The sequence below is a fragment of the Oryctolagus cuniculus genome, chromosome 5 (assembly GCF_964237555.1).
Source record: "Oryctolagus cuniculus chromosome 5, mOryCun1.1, whole genome shotgun sequence".
Taxonomy (NCBI): domain Eukaryota; kingdom Metazoa; phylum Chordata; class Mammalia; order Lagomorpha; family Leporidae; genus Oryctolagus; species Oryctolagus cuniculus.
Window position 1 is genome coordinate 115,563,060 of NC_091436.1, and position 20,162 is coordinate 115,583,221.

At 38.4% G+C, this 20,162-nt stretch overlaps 3 protein-coding genes across 49 annotated transcripts in view; 2 read left to right on the plus strand and 1 right to left on the minus strand.

Moving 5' to 3' along the window:
• Positions 1-20,162, minus strand: part of MLIP (muscular LMNA interacting protein) — a 313,811-nt gene that overhangs the window by 284,291 nt on the left and 9,358 nt on the right. The gene's annotated exons all lie outside the window — the stretch shown is intronic.
• Positions 2,110-3,343, plus strand: LOC100346728 (protein preY, mitochondrial-like). The gene has a single exon (XM_070073986.1). It carries the CDS (start codon positions 2,110-2,112, stop codon positions 2,437-2,439), a length of 330 nt encoding a protein of 109 aa, XP_069930087.1. The 3' UTR covers positions 2,440-3,343.
• Positions 2,529-3,343, plus strand: LOC100346988 (phosphatidylinositol N-acetylglucosaminyltransferase subunit Y). The gene has a single exon (XM_002715909.5). The coding sequence runs from the start codon at positions 2,529-2,531 to the stop codon at positions 2,742-2,744; it is 216 nt and encodes a 71-aa protein (XP_002715955.2). The 3' UTR covers positions 2,745-3,343.

The window sequence follows — 20,162 nt, forward strand, 5'->3', positions numbered from 1 at the left end:
TAACATAGTTCTGGAAGTTTTAGCCAGAGCCATCAGACAAGAAAAAGAAATCAAAGGAATACAAATCAAGAAGGAAGAAGTCAAACTATCCCTCTTTGCAGACGATATGATTCTGTACTTAGAGGATCCAAAGAACTCTACTAAGAGACTATTGGAACTCATAGAGGAGTTTGGCAAAGTGGCAGGATATAAAATCAATGCACAAAAATCAACAGCCTTTGTATACACAAGTAATGCCATGACTGAGAAAGAACTGCTAAGATCAATCCCATTCACAATAGCTACAAAAACAATCAAATACCTTGGAATAAACTTAACCAAGGACGTTAAAGATCTCTACGATGAAAATTACAAAACCTTAAAGAAAGAAATAGAAGAGGATACCAAAAAATGGAAAAATCTTCCATGCTCATGGATTGGAAGAATCAACATCATCAAAATGTCCATTCTCCCAAAAGCAATTTATAGATTCAATGCAATCCCAATCAAGATACCAAAGACATTCTTCGCAGATCTAGAAAAAATGATGCTGAAATTCATATGGAGGCACAAGAGACCTCGAATAGCTAAAGCAATCTTGTACAACAAAAACAAAGCCGGAGGCATCACAATACCAGATTTCAGGACATACTACAGGGCAGTTGTAATCAAAACAGCATGGTACTGGTACAGAAACAGATGGATAGACCAATGGAACAGAATTGAAACACCAGAAATCAATCCAAACATCTACAGCCAACTTATATTTGATCAAGGATCTAAAACTAATTCCTGGAGCAAGGACAGTCTATTCAATAAATGGTGCTGGGAAAACTGGATTTCCACGTGCAGAAGCATGAAGCAAGACCCCTACCTTACACCTTACACAAAAATCCACTCAACGTGGATTAAAGACCTAAATCTACGTCCTGACACCATTAAGTTATTAGAGAACATTGGAGAAACCCTTCAAGATATTGGCACAGGCAAAGAATTTCTGGAAAAGACCCGGGAGGCACAGACAGTCAAAGCCAAAATCAACTATTGGGATTGCATCAAATTGAGAAGTTTCTGTACTGCAAAAGAAACAGTCAGGAGAGTGAAGAGACAACCAACAGAATGGGAAAAAATATTTGCAAACTATGCAACAGATAAAGGGTTAATAACCAGAATCTACAAAGAGATCAAGAAACTCCACAAAAACAAAACCAACAACCCACTTAAGAGATGGGCCAAGGACTTCAATAGACATTTTTCAAAAGAGGAAATCCAAATGGCCAACAGGCACATGAAAAAATGTTCAAGGTCACTAGCAATCAGGGAAATGCAAATCAAAAGCACAATGAGGTTTCACCTCACCCCGGTTAGAATGGCTCACATACAGAAATCTACCAACAACAGATGCTGGCGAGGATGTGGGGAAAAAGGGACACTAACCCACTGTTGGTGGGAATGCAAACTGGTCAAGCCACTATGGAAATCAGTCTGGAGATTCCTCAGAAACCTGAATATAACCCTACCGTTCGACCCAGCCATCCCACTCCTTGGAATTTACCCAAAGGAGTTTAAATTGATAAAGAAAAAAAGCGGTCTGCACCCTAATGTTTATTGCAGCACAATTCACAATAGCCAAGACCTGGAACCAACCTAAATGCCCATCAATGGTAGACTGGATAAAGAAATTATGGGATATGTATTCTTTAGAATACTATACCGCAGTAAGAAACAACGAAATCCAGTCATTTGCAACAAAATGGAGGAATCTGGAACACATCATGCTGAGTGAAGTAAGCCAGTCCCAAAGGGACAAATACCATATGTTCTCCCTGATCGGTGACAACTGACTCAACACCAAAAAGGAAACCTCCTGAAGTGAAATGGACACTATGAGAAATGGTGACTTGATCAGCATAGCCCTGACTGCTAATGGACAACTTAATACATTATCCCTCATAGTATTTTTTTTTTTTGTCTGTTCTACTTAATATGACTGGTTTAATTCTGTAATTATCACACAGTTATTCTTAAGTGTTGAAAATTAACTGAAATGTGGCCTGCGGGGCTTGAGCGGCCGGGACGCCGCGCGGCTGGCGGAGGGCGCGCCGAGCGGGGGTCGCCGGCAACCTGACGATGCTTAGTGGAGCACGCGGCAGGCTCGCCTCAGCGCTGCGGGCGTCGGGGGTCGGCCGTAGGTGCCTGCACGCGACTGGGTCGCGGCCCTCGGCAGATCGGAGCGAGCGGGCGGGGCAGCCGCCCAGCGCCTTCGACCCGGCGCTGCTGGAGTTCCTGGTGTGCCCCCTGTCCAAGAAGCCGCTCAGATATGAAGCATCAACAAATGAATTAATTAATGAAGAGCTGGGAATAGCCTATCCAATCATTGATGGAATTCCTAATATGATACCACAGGCAGCAAGGATGACCCATCAAGATAAGAAGCAAGAAGAAACGGAGCAGCACTAGACCATAATTTTTAAAAACCACAACACTAACTGTTCTCAATACCATATCCGTTTTAAAACAAGGTGGCAGGGGTTAAGTGGGAGAAGAGAATGTTTCTGTCTCTTCCTACACTGACCGTCCTTATCCCACTAATTTCTCTCGCAGGTCTTTTCTACGCGGCCTCTGTGGAAGAAAACTTCCCACAGGGCTGCACCAGCTCCACCAGCTTATGCTTCTACAGCTTGCTCCTGCCCATTACCATACCAGTGTATGTGTTCTTCCACCTCTGGACTTGGATGGGGATTAAACTCTTCAGGCATAACTAAGGGAGCCAGAGCCAAGGTGGTGTGTAGATTCATGATATGTCTAGGGCATCCACCTCCGCAAGCTCAACTAGGTGGAAATGCTGGAGACACACTGCGTTTGCAGGAAGGATGCTTTGCCTCGCTTCTCAGGATTGGGCCTACGAGAGACAAGCTGCAGAAGTGTCTTTTATTGTACTCTAATTCTGACAGCCCTTGTGTTTCGAAGGTTCTGACTTAACTGCTGTGTAGAAGGAACCTTGTAACAGAGTGTCTTGTTGGAAGGTAACAACCCTAATGCACATCTGGTGACCACTTCTTACCCCATTCATCTAAAAGTTAGCCATTTGTAATTCTGTTTGTTTAGCTTCAAGCTTGTTGGTAAAGTGACATGGTAGGGATGACAGAAATAATCTCAAAGGACCCGTGTTGATGTAGTTATAGAGAAATGCATTTAAACTGGTGTGACATAAAACTGTATAATAAACTGGAAATTTCATTTACTTAAAAATCCTTAGTTTGTAAAATCACCTGCATTTCTTTGGTTCAAATGCTTATAACTAATAAAATACTTTCCCACAAAAAAAAAAAAAAAAAAAAAAAAAAAAAAAAAAAAAAGAAAATTAACTGAAATGTGATCCCTGTTAAACATAAAAGTGGGAATAAGAGAGGGAAGAGATGTATAATTTGGGACATGCTCAAGCTGACTTGCCCCAATTGGTAGAGTTGGAAACATACTAGGGGATTCCAATTCAATCCCATCAAGGTGGCATGTGCCAATGCCATCTCACTATTCCAAGTGATCAATTTCAGTTCACAATTGATCATAATGAAAGGACTAAGAGTCAAAGGGAGCACATAAACAAGTCTAGTATCTGCTAACACTAACCGATAGAATAAATAAAGGGGAGAGTGATCCAACATGGGAAGTGAGATACTCAGCAGACTCATAGAATGGCGGATGTCCTAAATAGCACTCTGGCCTCAGAATCAGCCCTAAAGGCACTCGGATCTGGCTGAAAAGCCCATGAGAGTATTTCAGGCATGGAAAGCCAAGACACTCTGGCAAAAAGATCTCTGTGAGTGAGATCCCAGTGGAAAGAACAGGTCTTCAAAGAGGGAGGTGCCTTTCTCTGAAGGGAGGAGAGAACCTCCACTTTGACTATGACCTTGTCTAAACAAGATAAGAGTCGGAGAACTCAAGGGGCTTCCATAGCCTTGGAAACTCATGACTGGTGCATAGGGAGATTACTGATGCCATAAACAGGAGTGTCAATTTGTAAAGTCAACAACAGGAGTCACTGTGCACTTACTCCTCATGTAGGATCTCTGTCCTTAATGTGCTGTACACTGAGGCTTAATGCTATAACGAGTACTCAAACAGTATATTTCACTTTGTGTTTCTATGGGGGTGCAAACTGTTGAAATCTTTACTTAATGTACACTAAACTGATCTTCTGTTAAAAAAAAAAAAAAAAAAAAAAGAAACTATCAATTCCCAACTTGACTCTCACTGGGATTAAACATGACAATAGGTCTGATCTGATTTCATCATCATTTAAAAAAAAATCATCTATTATTTTTCACTTTATGTTTCTGTGTGGGAACAAACTGTTGAAATCCTTACTTAAGGTATACTAAGCTGATCTTCTGTATACTAAGATAATCGAAAATGAATCTTGATGTGAATGGAAGGGGAGAGGGAGTGGGAAAGGGGAGGGTGGTGGGTGGGAGGGACGGTATGGGGGGGAAAGCCATTGTAACCCATGAGACGTACTTTGGAAATTTATATTCATTAAATAAAAGATAAAAAAAAAAAAACAGTAGATTGGATAAAGAAATTATGGGACATGTACTCTATAGAATACTATACAGCAGTCAAAAACAATGAAACCCATTCATTTGCAACAAAATGGAGGAGTCTGGAAAACATCATGCTGAGTGAACTAAGCCAGTCCCAAAGGGACAAATATCATATGGTCTCCCTGATCGGCGACAACTAACTGAGCACCAAAGCAGAAACCTGTTGAAGTGAAATGGACACTATGAGAAACAGTGACTTGATCAGCTCTTGTCCTGACTGTTGATGTACAATGTAATACTTTATCCATGTTATTATTTTTTTGTTCTACTACTATTGTTTGAACTCTGTAATTAACACACAATTATAATCAGGTGTTTAAATTTTAAGTGAAAAGTGATCCCTGTTAGGAATTTGGAAATCATTATGCTGAGTGAAATAAGCCAGTCCCAAAGGGACAAATATGATAGGTTCTCCCTGATCAGTGACAACTAACCGAGCACCAAAAAGGAAATCTGTTAAAGTGAAATGAACACTATGAGAAACGGTGACTTGATCAGCCCTTGCCCTGACTGTTGATGAACAACTTAATACGTTATCCCTCTTAGTATTTTTTTATGTTTCTTCTACTGAATACTTTTGGTTGAATACTGTAATCAATACACAGTTATTCTTAAGTGTTGAAACTTAACTTAAAAGTGATCGCTGGTAAATATACAAGTGGGAATAACAGAGGGAAGAGATGTGCAATTCGGGACATGCTCAAGCTGACTTGCCCCAAACGGTAGAGTTAGAAACATACCAGGGGATTCCAATTCAATCCCATCAAGGTGGCATGTATCAAGGCCATCTCACTAGTCCCAGTGATCAATTTCTGTTCACAATTGATCATAATGATAGGACTAAGAGCCAAAGGTATCACATAAACAAGACTAGTGTCTGAAAATAGTAACTGATAGAATAAAAAAGGGAAAGAAACACCCAACATGGGAAGCAAGATACACAGCAGACTCACAGAATGGCAGATGTCCTAAACAGCACTCTGGCCTCAGAACCAGCCCTTAAGGTACACTGATCTGGCTGAAAAGCCCATGAGAGTATTTCAGGCATGGAAAGCCAAGACACTCTGGCAAAAAATAAAAAAAAAATGACCTAAATGAAAGATCTCTGCGAGTGAGATCCCAGTGGAAAGAACAGGTCATCAAAGAAGGAGGTACCTTTCTCTGAAGGGAGGAGAGAACTTCCATTCTGACTACGATCTTGCCTAAATATGATCAGAGTCAGTGAACTCAAAAGGCTTCCATAGCCTTGGCAACTCTTGACAAGAGCCTAGGGTGATTACTGATGCCATAAACAAGAGTGTCAATTTGTTAAGTCAACAACAGGAGTCACTGTGCACTTACTCCTCATGTAGGATCTCTGTCCTTAATGTGCTGTACATTGTGATTTAATGCTATAACTAGTACTCAAACAGTATTTTTCACTTTATGTTTTTGTGTGGGAGCAAACTGTTGAAATCTTTACTTAATATATACTAAATTGATCTTTTGTATATAAAGAGAATCGAAAATGAATCTTGATGTGAATAGAAGGGCAGAGGGAGCGGGAAAGGGGAGGGTTGCGGGTGGGAGGGAAGTTATTGGGGGGGAAGCCATTGTACTCCATAAGCTTTACTTTGGAAATTTATATTCATTAAATAAAATTTAAAAAAAATGGACTTAATACAGAAATCAACAAACAACAAATGCTGGCGAGGATGTGGTTGGAATGAAAACTGGCAAAGCCACTGTGGAAAACAGTTTGGAGATACTTCAGAAATCTGAATATAGTCCTATCAAAAAAACCAGCCATCCCATTCCTCGGAATTTACCCAAAGGAAATTAATTGGCAGATAAATTGTCTGCACCTCAATGTTTATTGCAGCTCAATTCACAATAGCTAAGAAATGGAATCAACCTAAATGCCAATCAAGGGAAGACTGGATAAAGAAATCATGGTATATGTACTCTATGGAATACTACACAGCAGTAAAAAAAAAAAGATGGTCATTTGCAACAAAATTAAGGAATATGGAAAACACATGTTGAGCAAAATAAGCCAGTCCCAAAGGGACAAATATCATATGTTCTCCCTAATCTGTGACAACTGAGCACCCAAAAGGAAACCTGTAGAAGTTAAACTGACACTATAAGAAACAATGACTTGATCAGCCCTTGTCCTGACAGTCAAGGAAGAGCTTACTATTTTATTCTTTTTAGTACTTTCTTTTCTAATTAATACCATTGGTTGAACACACTTAACACTGGTTGAACACTTAACACAGAATTATTCTTAGGTGTTTAAATCCAATTGAAAATTAACCCCTGTTAAAAAGAAGAAGTGAGAATAATAGAGGGAGGAGATGTACAGCTCAGCACACATTCCCTCAAACTTACCCCTAAGGGTAAAGCTAAAAATTTGCCATGGGACTCCAAATCTCATTAAGTTGGCAGGTAACAATGCCATGCTACTAGTTAAGGTGATCAGTTTAAGTTCATACCTGATCATTAAGATAGGAGTAAGTGTCAAAGGGGTCACATAAATAATATCAAGTGTCTGCTAATAATAACAGACAGAATTAAAAAGGAGAGAATGATCAAACATGGGAAACAGGCCACACAGCAGACTCATAGAATGACAAATGCCCTAAACAGCACTCTGGTCTCAGAATCAGTCCTTAAGGCTTTCGGATCTGGCTAAAAAGCCCATGAGAACATTTAAGGCAGAATAGCCAAGAGACTATGGCAAAAAAGATGAAAGATCTCTGTGAGTGAGATCTTAGTGGAAATAAGGGACCATCAAAGAAGGAAGTACCTTTCTCTGAAGGGAGGAGAGAACTTCCACTTTGATGATGGCTTTATCTGAATAATATCAGAGTTTGTGGACTCAAGAGGCTTCCGTAGCCTTGGCAGCTCATGACAGGAGCTTCAGGTAATCACTGACATCATAAATAAGAGTGTCAATTGTTAAATCAACAATAGGAGTCACTGTACACTTGCTCCCCATGTAGGGCCTCTGTCAATGTGTTGTACTATGAGAGTTAACAGTAAAACTAGTCTTCAAACAGTACTTTATACTTTGTGTGTCTGTGTGGTTGCAAAATGTTGAAATCTTTAGTTAGTATAGAGTTGATTTTCTGTAAATAAAGATAATTAAAAATGAATCTTAATGAAGAATGGGATGGGAGAGAGAACAGGAGGTGGGATGGTTTGGGGGTGGGAGGGCAGGTATGGGGGGGAGAACTGCTAAAATCCAAAAGTTGTACTTATGAAATTTATATTTATTAAATAAAAGCTTTATATTAAAAAAAGAATTGGAGTTGGATAAACTAGATATACAAATGTAAAAGAATGAAATAAGATCTTTATCACAGATCATATACAATAATCATTGAAAATATGTTGAATACTTAAAAATTCAACCCGCAACTGTAAAAGTAACAGAAGAAAACATATAAAAAGTTTTTTGCCATTGGTCTGATAATTTTTTAGATATTATTATAAAAGTACAGGCAGCAGTAAAATTTCCAAAAATATACTGAATAGTAATTGTGACAGTGGGCATCCTTGTCTGGTTCCAAATCTTAATTTAAATGCTTCCACCTTTTTGCCATTCAATATGATGCTGCCTGTGGGTTTGTCATACATTTCCTTTATTATGTTGAGGTATATTCCTTCTATACTCATTTTTTAAGGTTTTTATCATGAAAGGATGCTATACTTTAATGTTTTTCTTGCATCTATTGAGATAATCAGGTAGTTTTTATTCTTCAGTTCGTTAAAGGAAATCAAAGGTATACAAACTGGAAAGGAGGAAGACAAATAACCCCTGCTTCTAGGTGATATGATCCTTTACATAGGGCACCCAAAAACTCCACTAAGGGATTACTGGAACTCAGAAGAGAATTCAGCAGTTACAGGATACAAAACCAACACATAAAAATCAATAGTATTATTATACACCAACAATGCTCTGACTGAAAAAGAACCTATAAAATCAGTCCCATTCACAATAGCAGCAAACATTTAATACCTGAGGATAAGTGAAACCAAGGATTTGAAAGATCTCTACAATGAAAATTATAAAACATTAATGAAAGGAATAGAAGACACAAAAGGGAAAAATGTCCTAAGTTCATGGATTAGAATAATGCCATCAAAATATCCATACTACTAAAGCAATTTTACAGATGCAAAGCTATCCTACTCATATTATTCACATATACAGAATAAAAATCCTAAAATTCAAATGAAAATATGAAAGACCTAAAGTAACCAAAGCAATCTTAAACAACAAAAAGAAAGCTGAAGACGGAGCAGGGAGGGAGTTTACTGCTCTGGACTAGGGGAAGATAGTTTTAAAAAAAGTAGAAAGAGTGCAATCTCTGGAAAGATTTAGGGAGAGAACTGTAGTGGAAATTCCATGGAAGGAAGAGGGATGTTGTGTATCTATGTGGAGGGTGTGGATATGCAGCACGAGCATGGACACACACAAGACCACAGCAGCAGTGAGCCTCAGAACCAGCTTTGGAGAGTGAAATTAGACTAGATGCAGCAGCCTGTGACACTGGCAATATAGCCTTGGGAAGAGCCTGGTGTGAATCCAGCCTGGAGCCCTGTGGGAGATGGGGTACCTGCCAACCTAAAGGGAAAAAATGTGCATATTTCTCTCTCCCTGTCCCTCCAACAATGATGCCCTGTAACTGGCTGAGAGAAGGCGGGCTCTATTTTTGACATACATTACAGCTGGCCAGCTTGTGTTGGTGACCTAGCAATCAGCCAAAAAGAGATGCCTGAATCTGACTGGGAATATTCACAGGATGCTGAGCACCCAACTAGGACTATGAGGTTCTTCTAGCCTCCTAACACATCACAGGCCCTGGGGCTCAAATTGCCTAGATAGAGCACAAACAGGCAGCTGGCTTTGGGAGTGTCTGCACCTCTCTATGGACAGGATAGACCAGCAGAGCAGAGTAGATCCTCAGCACCCCATGACCATAGGAGCCTTCCGTGCTGAGACAGTGGAAACACCATGACTACATAAGAGGGCACAGAGTGTAGCTAGGTCTCGGGGCAATCACTGTGAGTGGCTCCACACACTCAGAGCTCCATGATTGCCTGGGGTGGGACATTGCAACAATATCCATGATCACACTGAACACAGTATAGATCCTTTGTGTGGTTCTTACGGTAGCATGGATGAGTATTGCACCAACTGTGGGATAACACGTAAGCATTGATCACCTTGGAAGAGAAGAGGTGAGGGTATGACCATATTAACAGAGCTGATCAAATCCTCCACTCAGATTAAAAAAAAGACCTATTACCCAACTTGGTGTCACCCCAGGTACTTGTCCCACCCTAGAGCACTTACCAGAGCTCCTGGCCATACCCAGCACACACTTCTGGGTATTTAAGCCACAGAAGCATAATCCAAAGATAAAAGCCATCAGAGAAAAAAATTAACAAGTATCTCAACAAATGTCTAAAAATAAATAAGAAATTTAAGAAACAAGAATATGGAAGACCGCATGCTTACCCCAAAGGAACATAACATTTCAATATTAGAATGTGAAGATGAAGAGATTGATGAAATGCCAGAAATAAAGTTCAAAATATTAATCTTAGGATTATTCAGAAGAGTTCAGAAGCAAATGTAAAAATTAAATAAATCCATACAATCACATGAATTAAAATTTTTCCCAAGAAATTTTTATCTTAAAGAGAAATCAAAATGAAAATTAGAAAAGAAGAATTCAATAGACCAAATAAAAAACATGGTGGAAAGCCTTAACAACAGACTTGGTGAGGCAGAAGAAAGAATATCCAAGCTTGAAGATAAAACTTAGGAAATTTTTCAATCAGGTCAAAAAAAATGAAGAAATTAGAAAAAAATCAAAATAGTATGGGAATTTATAAAGATTTATGTGATCAAATGATTCAACATACATGTTGCAGGAGTTCCTGAAGGTATAGAAAGAGAGACTAGATTAGAAGGCCAATTCATTGAAGTAGTTACAGAAAACTTCCCCAATTTGGAGAAAGAAAGAGATGCCCAAGTACAGGAATCATATAGAACACCTAATAGACATGATCAGAAAAGACCTTTATCATGATACATTGTAGTTAAACTCTCCAGAGTAAAACATAAAGAAAAGATACTAAAATGTGCATGAGAGAAACGTCTGATTACTTTCAGAGGATCTACAAGTATACTCATGGCTTACTCCTCATCAGAAGCCCTCCAGGCCAGGAGAGAATGGCAAGATATAGTCTAAGTACTTAGAGGAAAAAACTGTCAACCCAGAATACTGTACTCTACAAAGCTCTCATTTATGAATGAAGGTGAAATAAAGACCTTGCATTACAAACAGAAATTGAAAGAATTTGTTACCACTCATCCAGTCTTACAAAAAATGCTTAATGATGTGCTATATACAGAAACAAAGAAATATAGTAATCACTATGAAAAAAATTTAAAGGCAGAAAATCTCCCAGTAAAAATACAAAGGAAATACAAGGTAAACATTAGGGTTCTTTATGGTAAAATGGCAGGGTAAAGTCATTAATTATCAATAATAACCTTGAAGGTAAATGGCCTCAGCTTTCCAGTTAAAAGATACAGACTTGCCAAATGGTTTAAAAAACAAGACCCACCTATTTGCTGCCTACATGAAACACATCTCACTGACAAAGAAACCTGCAGACTGAAAGTGAAAAGATGGAAAAAGATATTCCATGCCAACAGAAACCAAAAAAGAGCTGATTTTGGCCATTCTAATATCAGAAAAAATAGACTTTAACACAAAAACTGTTAGAAGAGACAAAGATGGGCACTATGTAATGATTAAGGGATCAATTCAACAGGAACATGTGACAATAATAAACATATATGCACCCAATTACAAGGTACCTAGCTATTTCAAAGAAATGATAATGGATCAAAAGAGAGACATAGACTCTAATACAATGGTAATGGGGGACTTCAGCACCCTACTTTCAGCAATGAACAGATCAACTAGACTGAACAATTGGCAAAAAAGAACAGTTAATCGACACCATGAAATAAATGAACCTGATAGCTACAGAACTTTTCATTCCACAGTTGCAGAATACACATTCTTCTCACCAGTGCATGGAACTTTCTCTAGAATAGACCACATATTAGGCCATAAAGCAAGTCTCAGCAAATTTTTAAAAAATTGCAATTGTACCATGCATCTACTCTAACAACAATGGAATAAAGCTGAAAATCAACAACTCAAGAATCCCTAGAACATATGAAAACTCATGGAGACTGAACAGCATGCTCATGAATGAACAATGGGTCAGAGAAGAAATCAAAAGAGGAATCAAAAAATTTCTGGAAAGGAATGAAGATAACAATACAACATATCAAAACTTATGGGATATAGCTAAAGCAGTGTTAACAGGGAAGTTTATAACAATGTGATGCCTACATGAAGAAATTGGGAAGGCATCAAATAAATGAGCTACCAATGTACCTCAAAGACCTGGAAAAACAACAAACCAAAACCAAAATTAGTAGGAGAAAAAAATAATTAAAATTGGAGAAGAAATAAAACTGAAATCAAAAGAAAAATACAAAAGATCAGTGAAACAAAAAGTTAATCACAAAGAGACAAATATAATATGCTCTCCCTGATCTGTGGTAACTAACAGAGTACCTAAAAGGTAATCAATAGGTGTGAAATTGTTTGAGATGCAGTGATTTTTAACAGCCCTTGTCTCGACTGTTGAGGGATGGTGGGTTTTTTGTTTTTTATACTATTTGTTGAACTCTTTACTTTAGTGTAGGGTTAACCTTATGAATATATAAAGTTAATTGAAAATATATCTTCATAAAAAATAAGAATGTGAATAGGAGAGGAGAGGAGGAAGAAGGGTGAGAGTACAGGTGGGAAGGAGGGTGGGTAGGAAGAATTACTATGTTCCTAAATTTGTATACATAAAATACATGAAGTTTGGATACCTTAAATAAAATATTTCCAGGTACAAAAAATGTTTACATAGATGAAAAAAAAAAAAAAACAAAGCTGGAGGCATCACAATGCTGTATTTTAAGATGTATCACAGGCATGTTATTGTCAAAACAGCTTAGTACTGACACAAACATACACATGTAGACCAATGAAACAGAATAGAAACCCCAGAAATTAATCCATGCATCTACAACCAACTAATCTTTGATAAATGAATTAAAGCACTACCAGGAGAAAGGACAGCTCAACTCGTCTCTGCCCCCATATTCCAGTGACTATTTCTCATTTGTGTCTTCTCTAACACTTTTTTTTAAAGATTTATTTATTTTACTTGAAAGTCAGAGTTACACAGAGAGAAAGGTAGAGGCAGAGAGAGAGAGAGAGAAACAGGTCTTCCATCTACTGGTTCACTCCCCAAATGGCCGCAATGGCTGGAGCTGCACCAATCTGAATCCAAGAGCCAGGAGCTTCTTCTTTGGGTTTCCCACATGGGTACAGGAGCTCAAGGACTTGGACCATCTTGTACTGCTTTCCCAGACCATAGCAGAGAGCTGGATCATAAGTGAAGCACCTGGGACTCAAATCAGCACCCATATGAGATGCCAACACTCCAGTCAGCAGCTTTACCTGCTACACTACAGCGTCAGCCCCCTTCTCTAATTTTCATCTCAGAAGGACACTTGTCATTGGAGTAAAAGCAAACTCTAATTTTCTTTTTCCATTGATTGTTATCTGAAATTACCTTGGTTATTTGTTTACTAACTACATGGTCATCAGCCTTCTCACCATCTACTACTTTAATTCTGATCCCAGGAAGACTGCCATCTAATTGGTCTTGTCCTCTTGTATACCCTCAGTACTCCCAAAGAAGCCTAGCACATGATAGTTGCCCAAGAGACATTTTAAAACAGATGAATTAAGTAGAACAAAAAATACTAAAAGGGATAAAGTATTAAGTTGTACATCAACAGTCAGGACAAGGGCTGATCAAGTCACTGTTTCTCATAGTGTCCATTTCACTTCAACAGGTTTCCTTTTTGGTGCTCAGTTAGTTGCCACTGATCAGGTATAACATACGATATTTGTCCCTTTGGGACTGGCTTAGTTCACTCAGCATGATGTTTTCCAGATTCCTATGATTGAAATTAAATAGCATTATACAGATCAAATGTTCAAAAAAGATAGTGGTAATCTCTAAATCTCTATGATTCTACTATATTCAACCCCAAAATGTAACTTGCTAACAAGTATCTATGCATTCAGCCCTTCTCAGGCCAATATGTTGTTTTGACATAGTCTTATTCATTTTCTGCTGAGAAGCCACTTTCAGATTTCTAAGTGCTCTGAGTAACTGAGAGTGAATTATTCTGTACTTACTATTTGCTGTTGAACTGAAAAGGATTAAAATTTCAGCATGGCTGAACAGTTCAGCATACAACTAAAAACTCAGAATACATGCAAAGCGATGGACATAGCTATGGATTGCTGTATATATTACATCTCTCATATACAATTCAACTTTATTGTATGGATTTTAAAAAATCAAGAGAGATTGGGTGATTTAGGGCAGAAATAAAATGCAGCACTCTTATTTTTCCTATCTTGTTTGCTGAGTAAAGCAGCATCCTACAGTTTCTCAAATAAGATAAGCCTCCAGTCATTCATCTGAAACTGAATTCCAGTTTACCACCTTGCCAAAGGAAATTTTCTAATTTGTGATTCGGTCACTGAGATGTATTTCATTCAGACTTTAAACCTGAGAGACACAACGCCCACATCTGCACCATGCTAAAGGTGCACGGTGTCTTTCATTTTGATAGACAGGCGAGCTCTGGCTTTGAGATAGCTTGGGCCATTAATACACTTCAATAACATTCACTCATTTTAAACCCAACATATTTATTCCTCTTGAGTTATTTTGTTTGTGCTTGTTTGTTTTTAAATGGCAGCTCCCAGCATGATTTTCAGAAGAGAATGATTTAAAGTTCATGAAATGTCATCGCATAGTTCCACTTTCTCTAACAAATTACACAGGAAACCAAGATGAGAGTCAAACTTAAACCACTAAACATTTTACATAAAATGCTCCAAAATTACAGGAAATACCAATTTCCAAAACCTTACACAGTTTTCCTAATCACTTTTATAAGTGAAACTTGTATTGTTCAAAGATTTAAAAATGCCAATATTTGCAACTATTTAAGTTATTTTATATATTTTATGGAGATTATATGGTTATTATATTTCCAAATAGCAAACTCTACTTCTATTAACTTGTATGACAGGAATGTAATCTCTTATCAGTATATGCTCAACATCTTTGTTAGTTTTAAGCCTAATTTAATTAATGTAAAAAGTAAATATGCTTGCTTACATACGTGACAAGAATGATAAAATGGATAAAAGTGGTTTGCTGAATATGAATATTAAGACTCTAGAAGAAGCAAGAAAGTATAATATAGAAAACATGCTAAGAAGTCACAGTGGTAATGATGAAAATATGAAAATTCAGGGGCTGGTGTTCTGGTACAGCAAATGCGGGCAATTCTAACACTGGCATTCCATATCAGAGTGCCTGATTTGAACCCTGCTTCTCTGAATGGAACCAGTCGGGCAGCAGCAGATGACCCAAGTGCTTGGACTTCTGAGACCCATGTGGGAGAACAGGATGGTATCCCAGGCCCCTAGCTTCAGCCTGGCGCAGAGCTGGCTGTGGCAGCCATTTGGAGAGTAAATGAGTGATGGGAGATATCCCCCTCTTTCTCTCCTCCACCCCCATCCCCTGTGTGTCTGTGTGTCTGTGTGTTTTTTATCTCCCCCTGTCTCTCTGCCTTTCAAATAAGTAAATATTATTTTTTAAAACATGGAAGTTCATTATACCTTTCAAAAGACATCTGAATGCAGAGAGCAAAATGTCAGAAAGAATGGATTTTGGACTTCATGGATCAGTAATTGTTTTTAAAGAAATGTTTATAATTTTATAAATAGAGCGGAAAATGTAAAACCAAAAAAAGAGACAGGATATAACCTCAAAAAGGAGAATACTTTAAATAAATTGAATTAATATAAATTATCCTATGAAAAAAATTACATTGTTCCTATCTTTCTCATTTACTCTAGAGTGAGTGCAACCTTTGCACAGATAAATATCAATCCACAAATCATTTTTGGCCTTCATTCTTCAGTCTAACCCCTAATGTGATAATATTAGGAGGTAGAGCACTTGGAAGTTCATGAAAATGAATCCCTCATGAATGGAACTGATGACCTGACTTAAGAGACTCCAGAGACTTTTCCCCCTCTTTGTGCCACATGAGGATACAAGTTGGCAGTCTATAACTCAGAAGAGGACTGAGGCCAGAAAATAACCATGCTGTGACCCTAATCATTGACTTCTAACCTTAAGAACTGTGAGAAATACATTTCCATTTTGGTTTGTATTTCATAACATTAAATTATCCTTTTGGTGACTTTTGTCATTTTTACTCATTCATATTATTTATTAAAAGGCAGAGAAACAAAAACAGACAGTTGAGATCTTCCATCCCTTGGCTCACTCCTCCAAATGCCCACAGTAGCATGGCTGGGCCATGCTGAAGCTAGGAACTTGGAACTCAATCAGAATCCCCCACGTGGAGGGCAAGAACATAAGTACCTGCTGCCTCTCAGACTCTAAGTTAATAGGAAACTGGAATGGAGAGTGACGCCAGAACTCAAATCCAAGCACTACAAAGTGGTATGTCCCAAATGGCAAATTTGAACCACTGAGCCAAATACCCACTCCGTTTCTGTTATTTATAAGCCACTCAGTCTATGACATATTATGATAGCAACTCATACTGATCAGGACACATGATAAACACAAAGAAAAACTAAGTTTACACCATTGGAAAGGATGTCAGTAAGTAGACTCAAGTTGTCCTTTTGGTATTCCCCATCCTTTTGCTAAAACCAGAGATAAACAGCATTTATCTATCAGAGAATTCTTCCAAGTTTTACAGTCTAGAAGCATGCTCAAATCCCAGGAATCATTGATTTCCAGGTTTCTGCCTAAGGGTAAGTTAAATATCATGTGTCCATGTGCCCTAACCTTTCTGTGTCAATCCTGATTGTCCTAAAGTAATTATTTATAGGCCCCTATTCACTCTCAAAAGTGTTGCTGTTCAGATAATAAGCTACATGATCACCTGGCTAAATAAGAATAATAAATCTGCTCATCACATGAATAACTCAGATATTTAGAAATAGGTATCAATAGTGTCTTCAAGGAAATAAAAATGGTCATAAAACAATGTAGGAGCTAGTGCTGTGGAGTAGCAAAGTCTGCATTGTCAGCGTCCTATATGGATCATTGGCTGTTGAGGCCATTTGGAAAGCAAACCAGTGTATGGAAGACCTCTCAGTCTCTTCCTCTCTTTGCAACTCTGCCTCTCAAATAAATCTTTTTAAAAAAATTCTAAAGTTTGGCTAATAGAGATGTGCTGCACACATATACTCAACTGATTTACATGCTAATGTTTGCTGACATGGAGGATCTATAAAAGGATCTATATAGCTCTACTTTTGTAGAACAAAGGGAATATATTTTTCATTATACCAACACTTTTAAACTTTCTCATTATGTTATCATAGGCCAGTCATTAATTCCCCTATTTTGTCCAATATTTTCACTTTTATATAAATTTTAATAAACATTATACCTAAATATGTTTATATTTCCATGCTTTAAAAAAAATCCTAGAATAAAGTTACCTGGCTGATAGGTGTGTGCACATTTAAAGTCTCACTGCATTTTATACTCCAGAAAAGCTGGACCAATTTATGGCCCTAATGCAGTATGTGAGACCATGTATTTTGTAGGAAAATTCTCAAATTAAAAAATAAACTATTAGAGGCATTGTTTTCCTAGGAAAATATCTTAAGTGTAAGGAAGGATAATGCCAGATGAAAGTAAGAGGCATAAAAAACAGTCTCTGGGCCTACAACTTCTTTGAACCATACTGCACTGTTAAATATATTTCTGTTCTTTTGAACATTCCATGCACATACCACGCACCAGCATGCCTTCCCTATTCTCTTTCCACTTGACTGTATGCCTCCCCTGCTACAAATATCCCACCTGAGTTTAGCAGCTTTGATATTTTTTACTTAATTGTATGAACCACGTATTAGGTATGGCATGAATTATTTGCATTTCCTAATATCTATGTGTTCTTATGTCTATATAGTATTCATATTCATATAATTATTCTCCACTAAAACTAGGCCACATTTCTTTCAGAACAGGCACTATGAGGTTTTTTATGTTTATTTATTTATTTTCATCTAATTGAAAGGCAGAGAGACAGAGATAGAAAGTAATGGGGGATAGAAGGAGAGGAAGAGCAAGAGAGAGAGAGAGAGAAGCATCTTCCATCCACTGATTCACTCCCCTAAATGCTGACAATGGCAAGGGTGGAGCCAGGATGAAGCCAGGAGCCCAGAACTCCATCTAGGTCTCCTATGAGGGTGGCAGGAACCGAAACACTTGAATCCTCTGCTGCTCTCCAGAACACATTAGCAGGAAGCTGGATCAGAAGTGGAGTATCCAGGACTTGAATCAGCACTCTAATTTAGGCATTCCAAGTGGTGGCTTAACCCACTTCACCACAATGTCTGCCCCAGGAATGTTTTAAACAATCTTATTTTTTATCCTTTTTCAGTCTTCACAGGGTAGAAATAAAATTTGAACTTAGGAAAGTTTTGATGCTGGCTCATTTCCCAGTGGGTAAGTAGGCATAGTTTCTGGTCTATCAGTGAGTTGAAATCACATGAGGTTCTGTCTGCAAAGAACAATCCCCAGTCATAAACCCAGGGTTTCTCCAGACACAAGCAGTAACTTGCATACAACTGTAATTCTTACTTCTCTAACGGTACCATCGGTTGAATACTCACTATTTGCAACCAGTTTGCAAATATTTCCCTTTTTCAGTCCATGTGACATCCCTGTTAGGCAAATGATTTCCCATGCTACAGATGCAGAAATTGAATCACTTGGGTTGAACACACAACAACCAAGATATGAATCCTGGTCCCAGAGTCCCTGCCATTGAACCATCAAAACCACTGTGGCACAACAAATGGAGGCAGAGATTATAACTGTCATGCTAGCTGCGGTTTTCAAGCTTTCAGAAATGCTGTGGCTTTAGTTATGTGACTAGAACTTGGTTTGGGCATGCCGCACATCAAACTTACATCATGGTTTTTTATAACGATGTTTATCTCTCTTCCTATTCCATTTCTGCTGCTATAACAAAATACCTGAGACTGGGTAATTTATAAAAAGCAGAAATTTATTTTGTCACAGATCTGAAGGCTGGGAAATCTGAGATCAAGGCGCTGGCAGACTCAGCATCTGCTGAAAGCTCTTTCATGGCAGATGGTGCCTTCTAGGCATCCTGACATAGCAGAAAGCACAGAAGGCAGCAAAGGGACAGATGCTGTGTCCTCACATGGCAGAGGAAAAGAGGAAAAACTCACTCCTTGCACCCTTCTATAAAAGCCCAGATTTCATCCACTGGGGTTCCAACCTTGTGACCTAATCACCCCTTGCAGGTTCCACCTCTTCATATTATCAAGTCGGATTAAGTTTCAACATAGGACTCAGGTGACACAACCATATCACAGCATCTCTCAAGGAAGAATACGGATATTCCACAACACACATCACCTTGTATTGAAAAAAAAATTTAATATCAGTAAAGCACTGAGAAAAAGCTTTAAAAATAGGCTTCTGGTTCATGCAGGCTGATGCAACATGTGTGTTTCATATCCTTCTTCTGACCCTATTAGAGAAGTAAAGATGTAGAGTAAAGAAATTCAAATGAGTAAACCTACAACAGTGAAAAGTCAGGCCTGGGAGGAGAGTCAGTATAAAAAGCACATTGTAAATTCCTGGAAGATGAAAAGGAGATGGACAGGTATTGCCGGATAAAGTGTAGCTACAAGAAGAGGCCCTAACACATGCCTTTGCAAACCCAAGAGGGCACCAGGGTTGGAGGAGGAAAATTCTACAAAAGCAAGACTGTAACATGGGCCCAAAAAGAAAGGAAGTCACTGGAAATCCCTAGGATCAGCCCCTCCTTCTCATTCTTCACCCCATGCAAGGGAGCCCCAGCATCTGGGCATCCTGGGCATCAACAAGCTGCATGCAGATGACTCCTGGACAGGATGAACGAATCAATCAATCAATCAATCAATCAGTCTGTGGATGAACAGAAGCAGAGAGCACAGCAAAACGCAGGAATTCCCTGACTGAAAGCTGAGATCCACTGGAAAAATAAAATAGGAATGATAAAATTCCTCATTTCCTGTATTTCTTTCATACATTCCAAAAAACACCCCACTCTCTTTGATAAGCTTATTAATTCATGCTGACATTTTCTTCCTTCAGCCTCCCACCAGGACAAGATATCCCCAGAGAAATTATAACAGGTTCACGAAAGCAATTCTACAGGCTCTCTCATCTTCTTCCAACACAAATGTCATCAAGTTAGTATTTAAAACCATGAGGTGGTCTCTGAATCGTTACTTTCTGACATGCACACAGGTACGAGGCCTA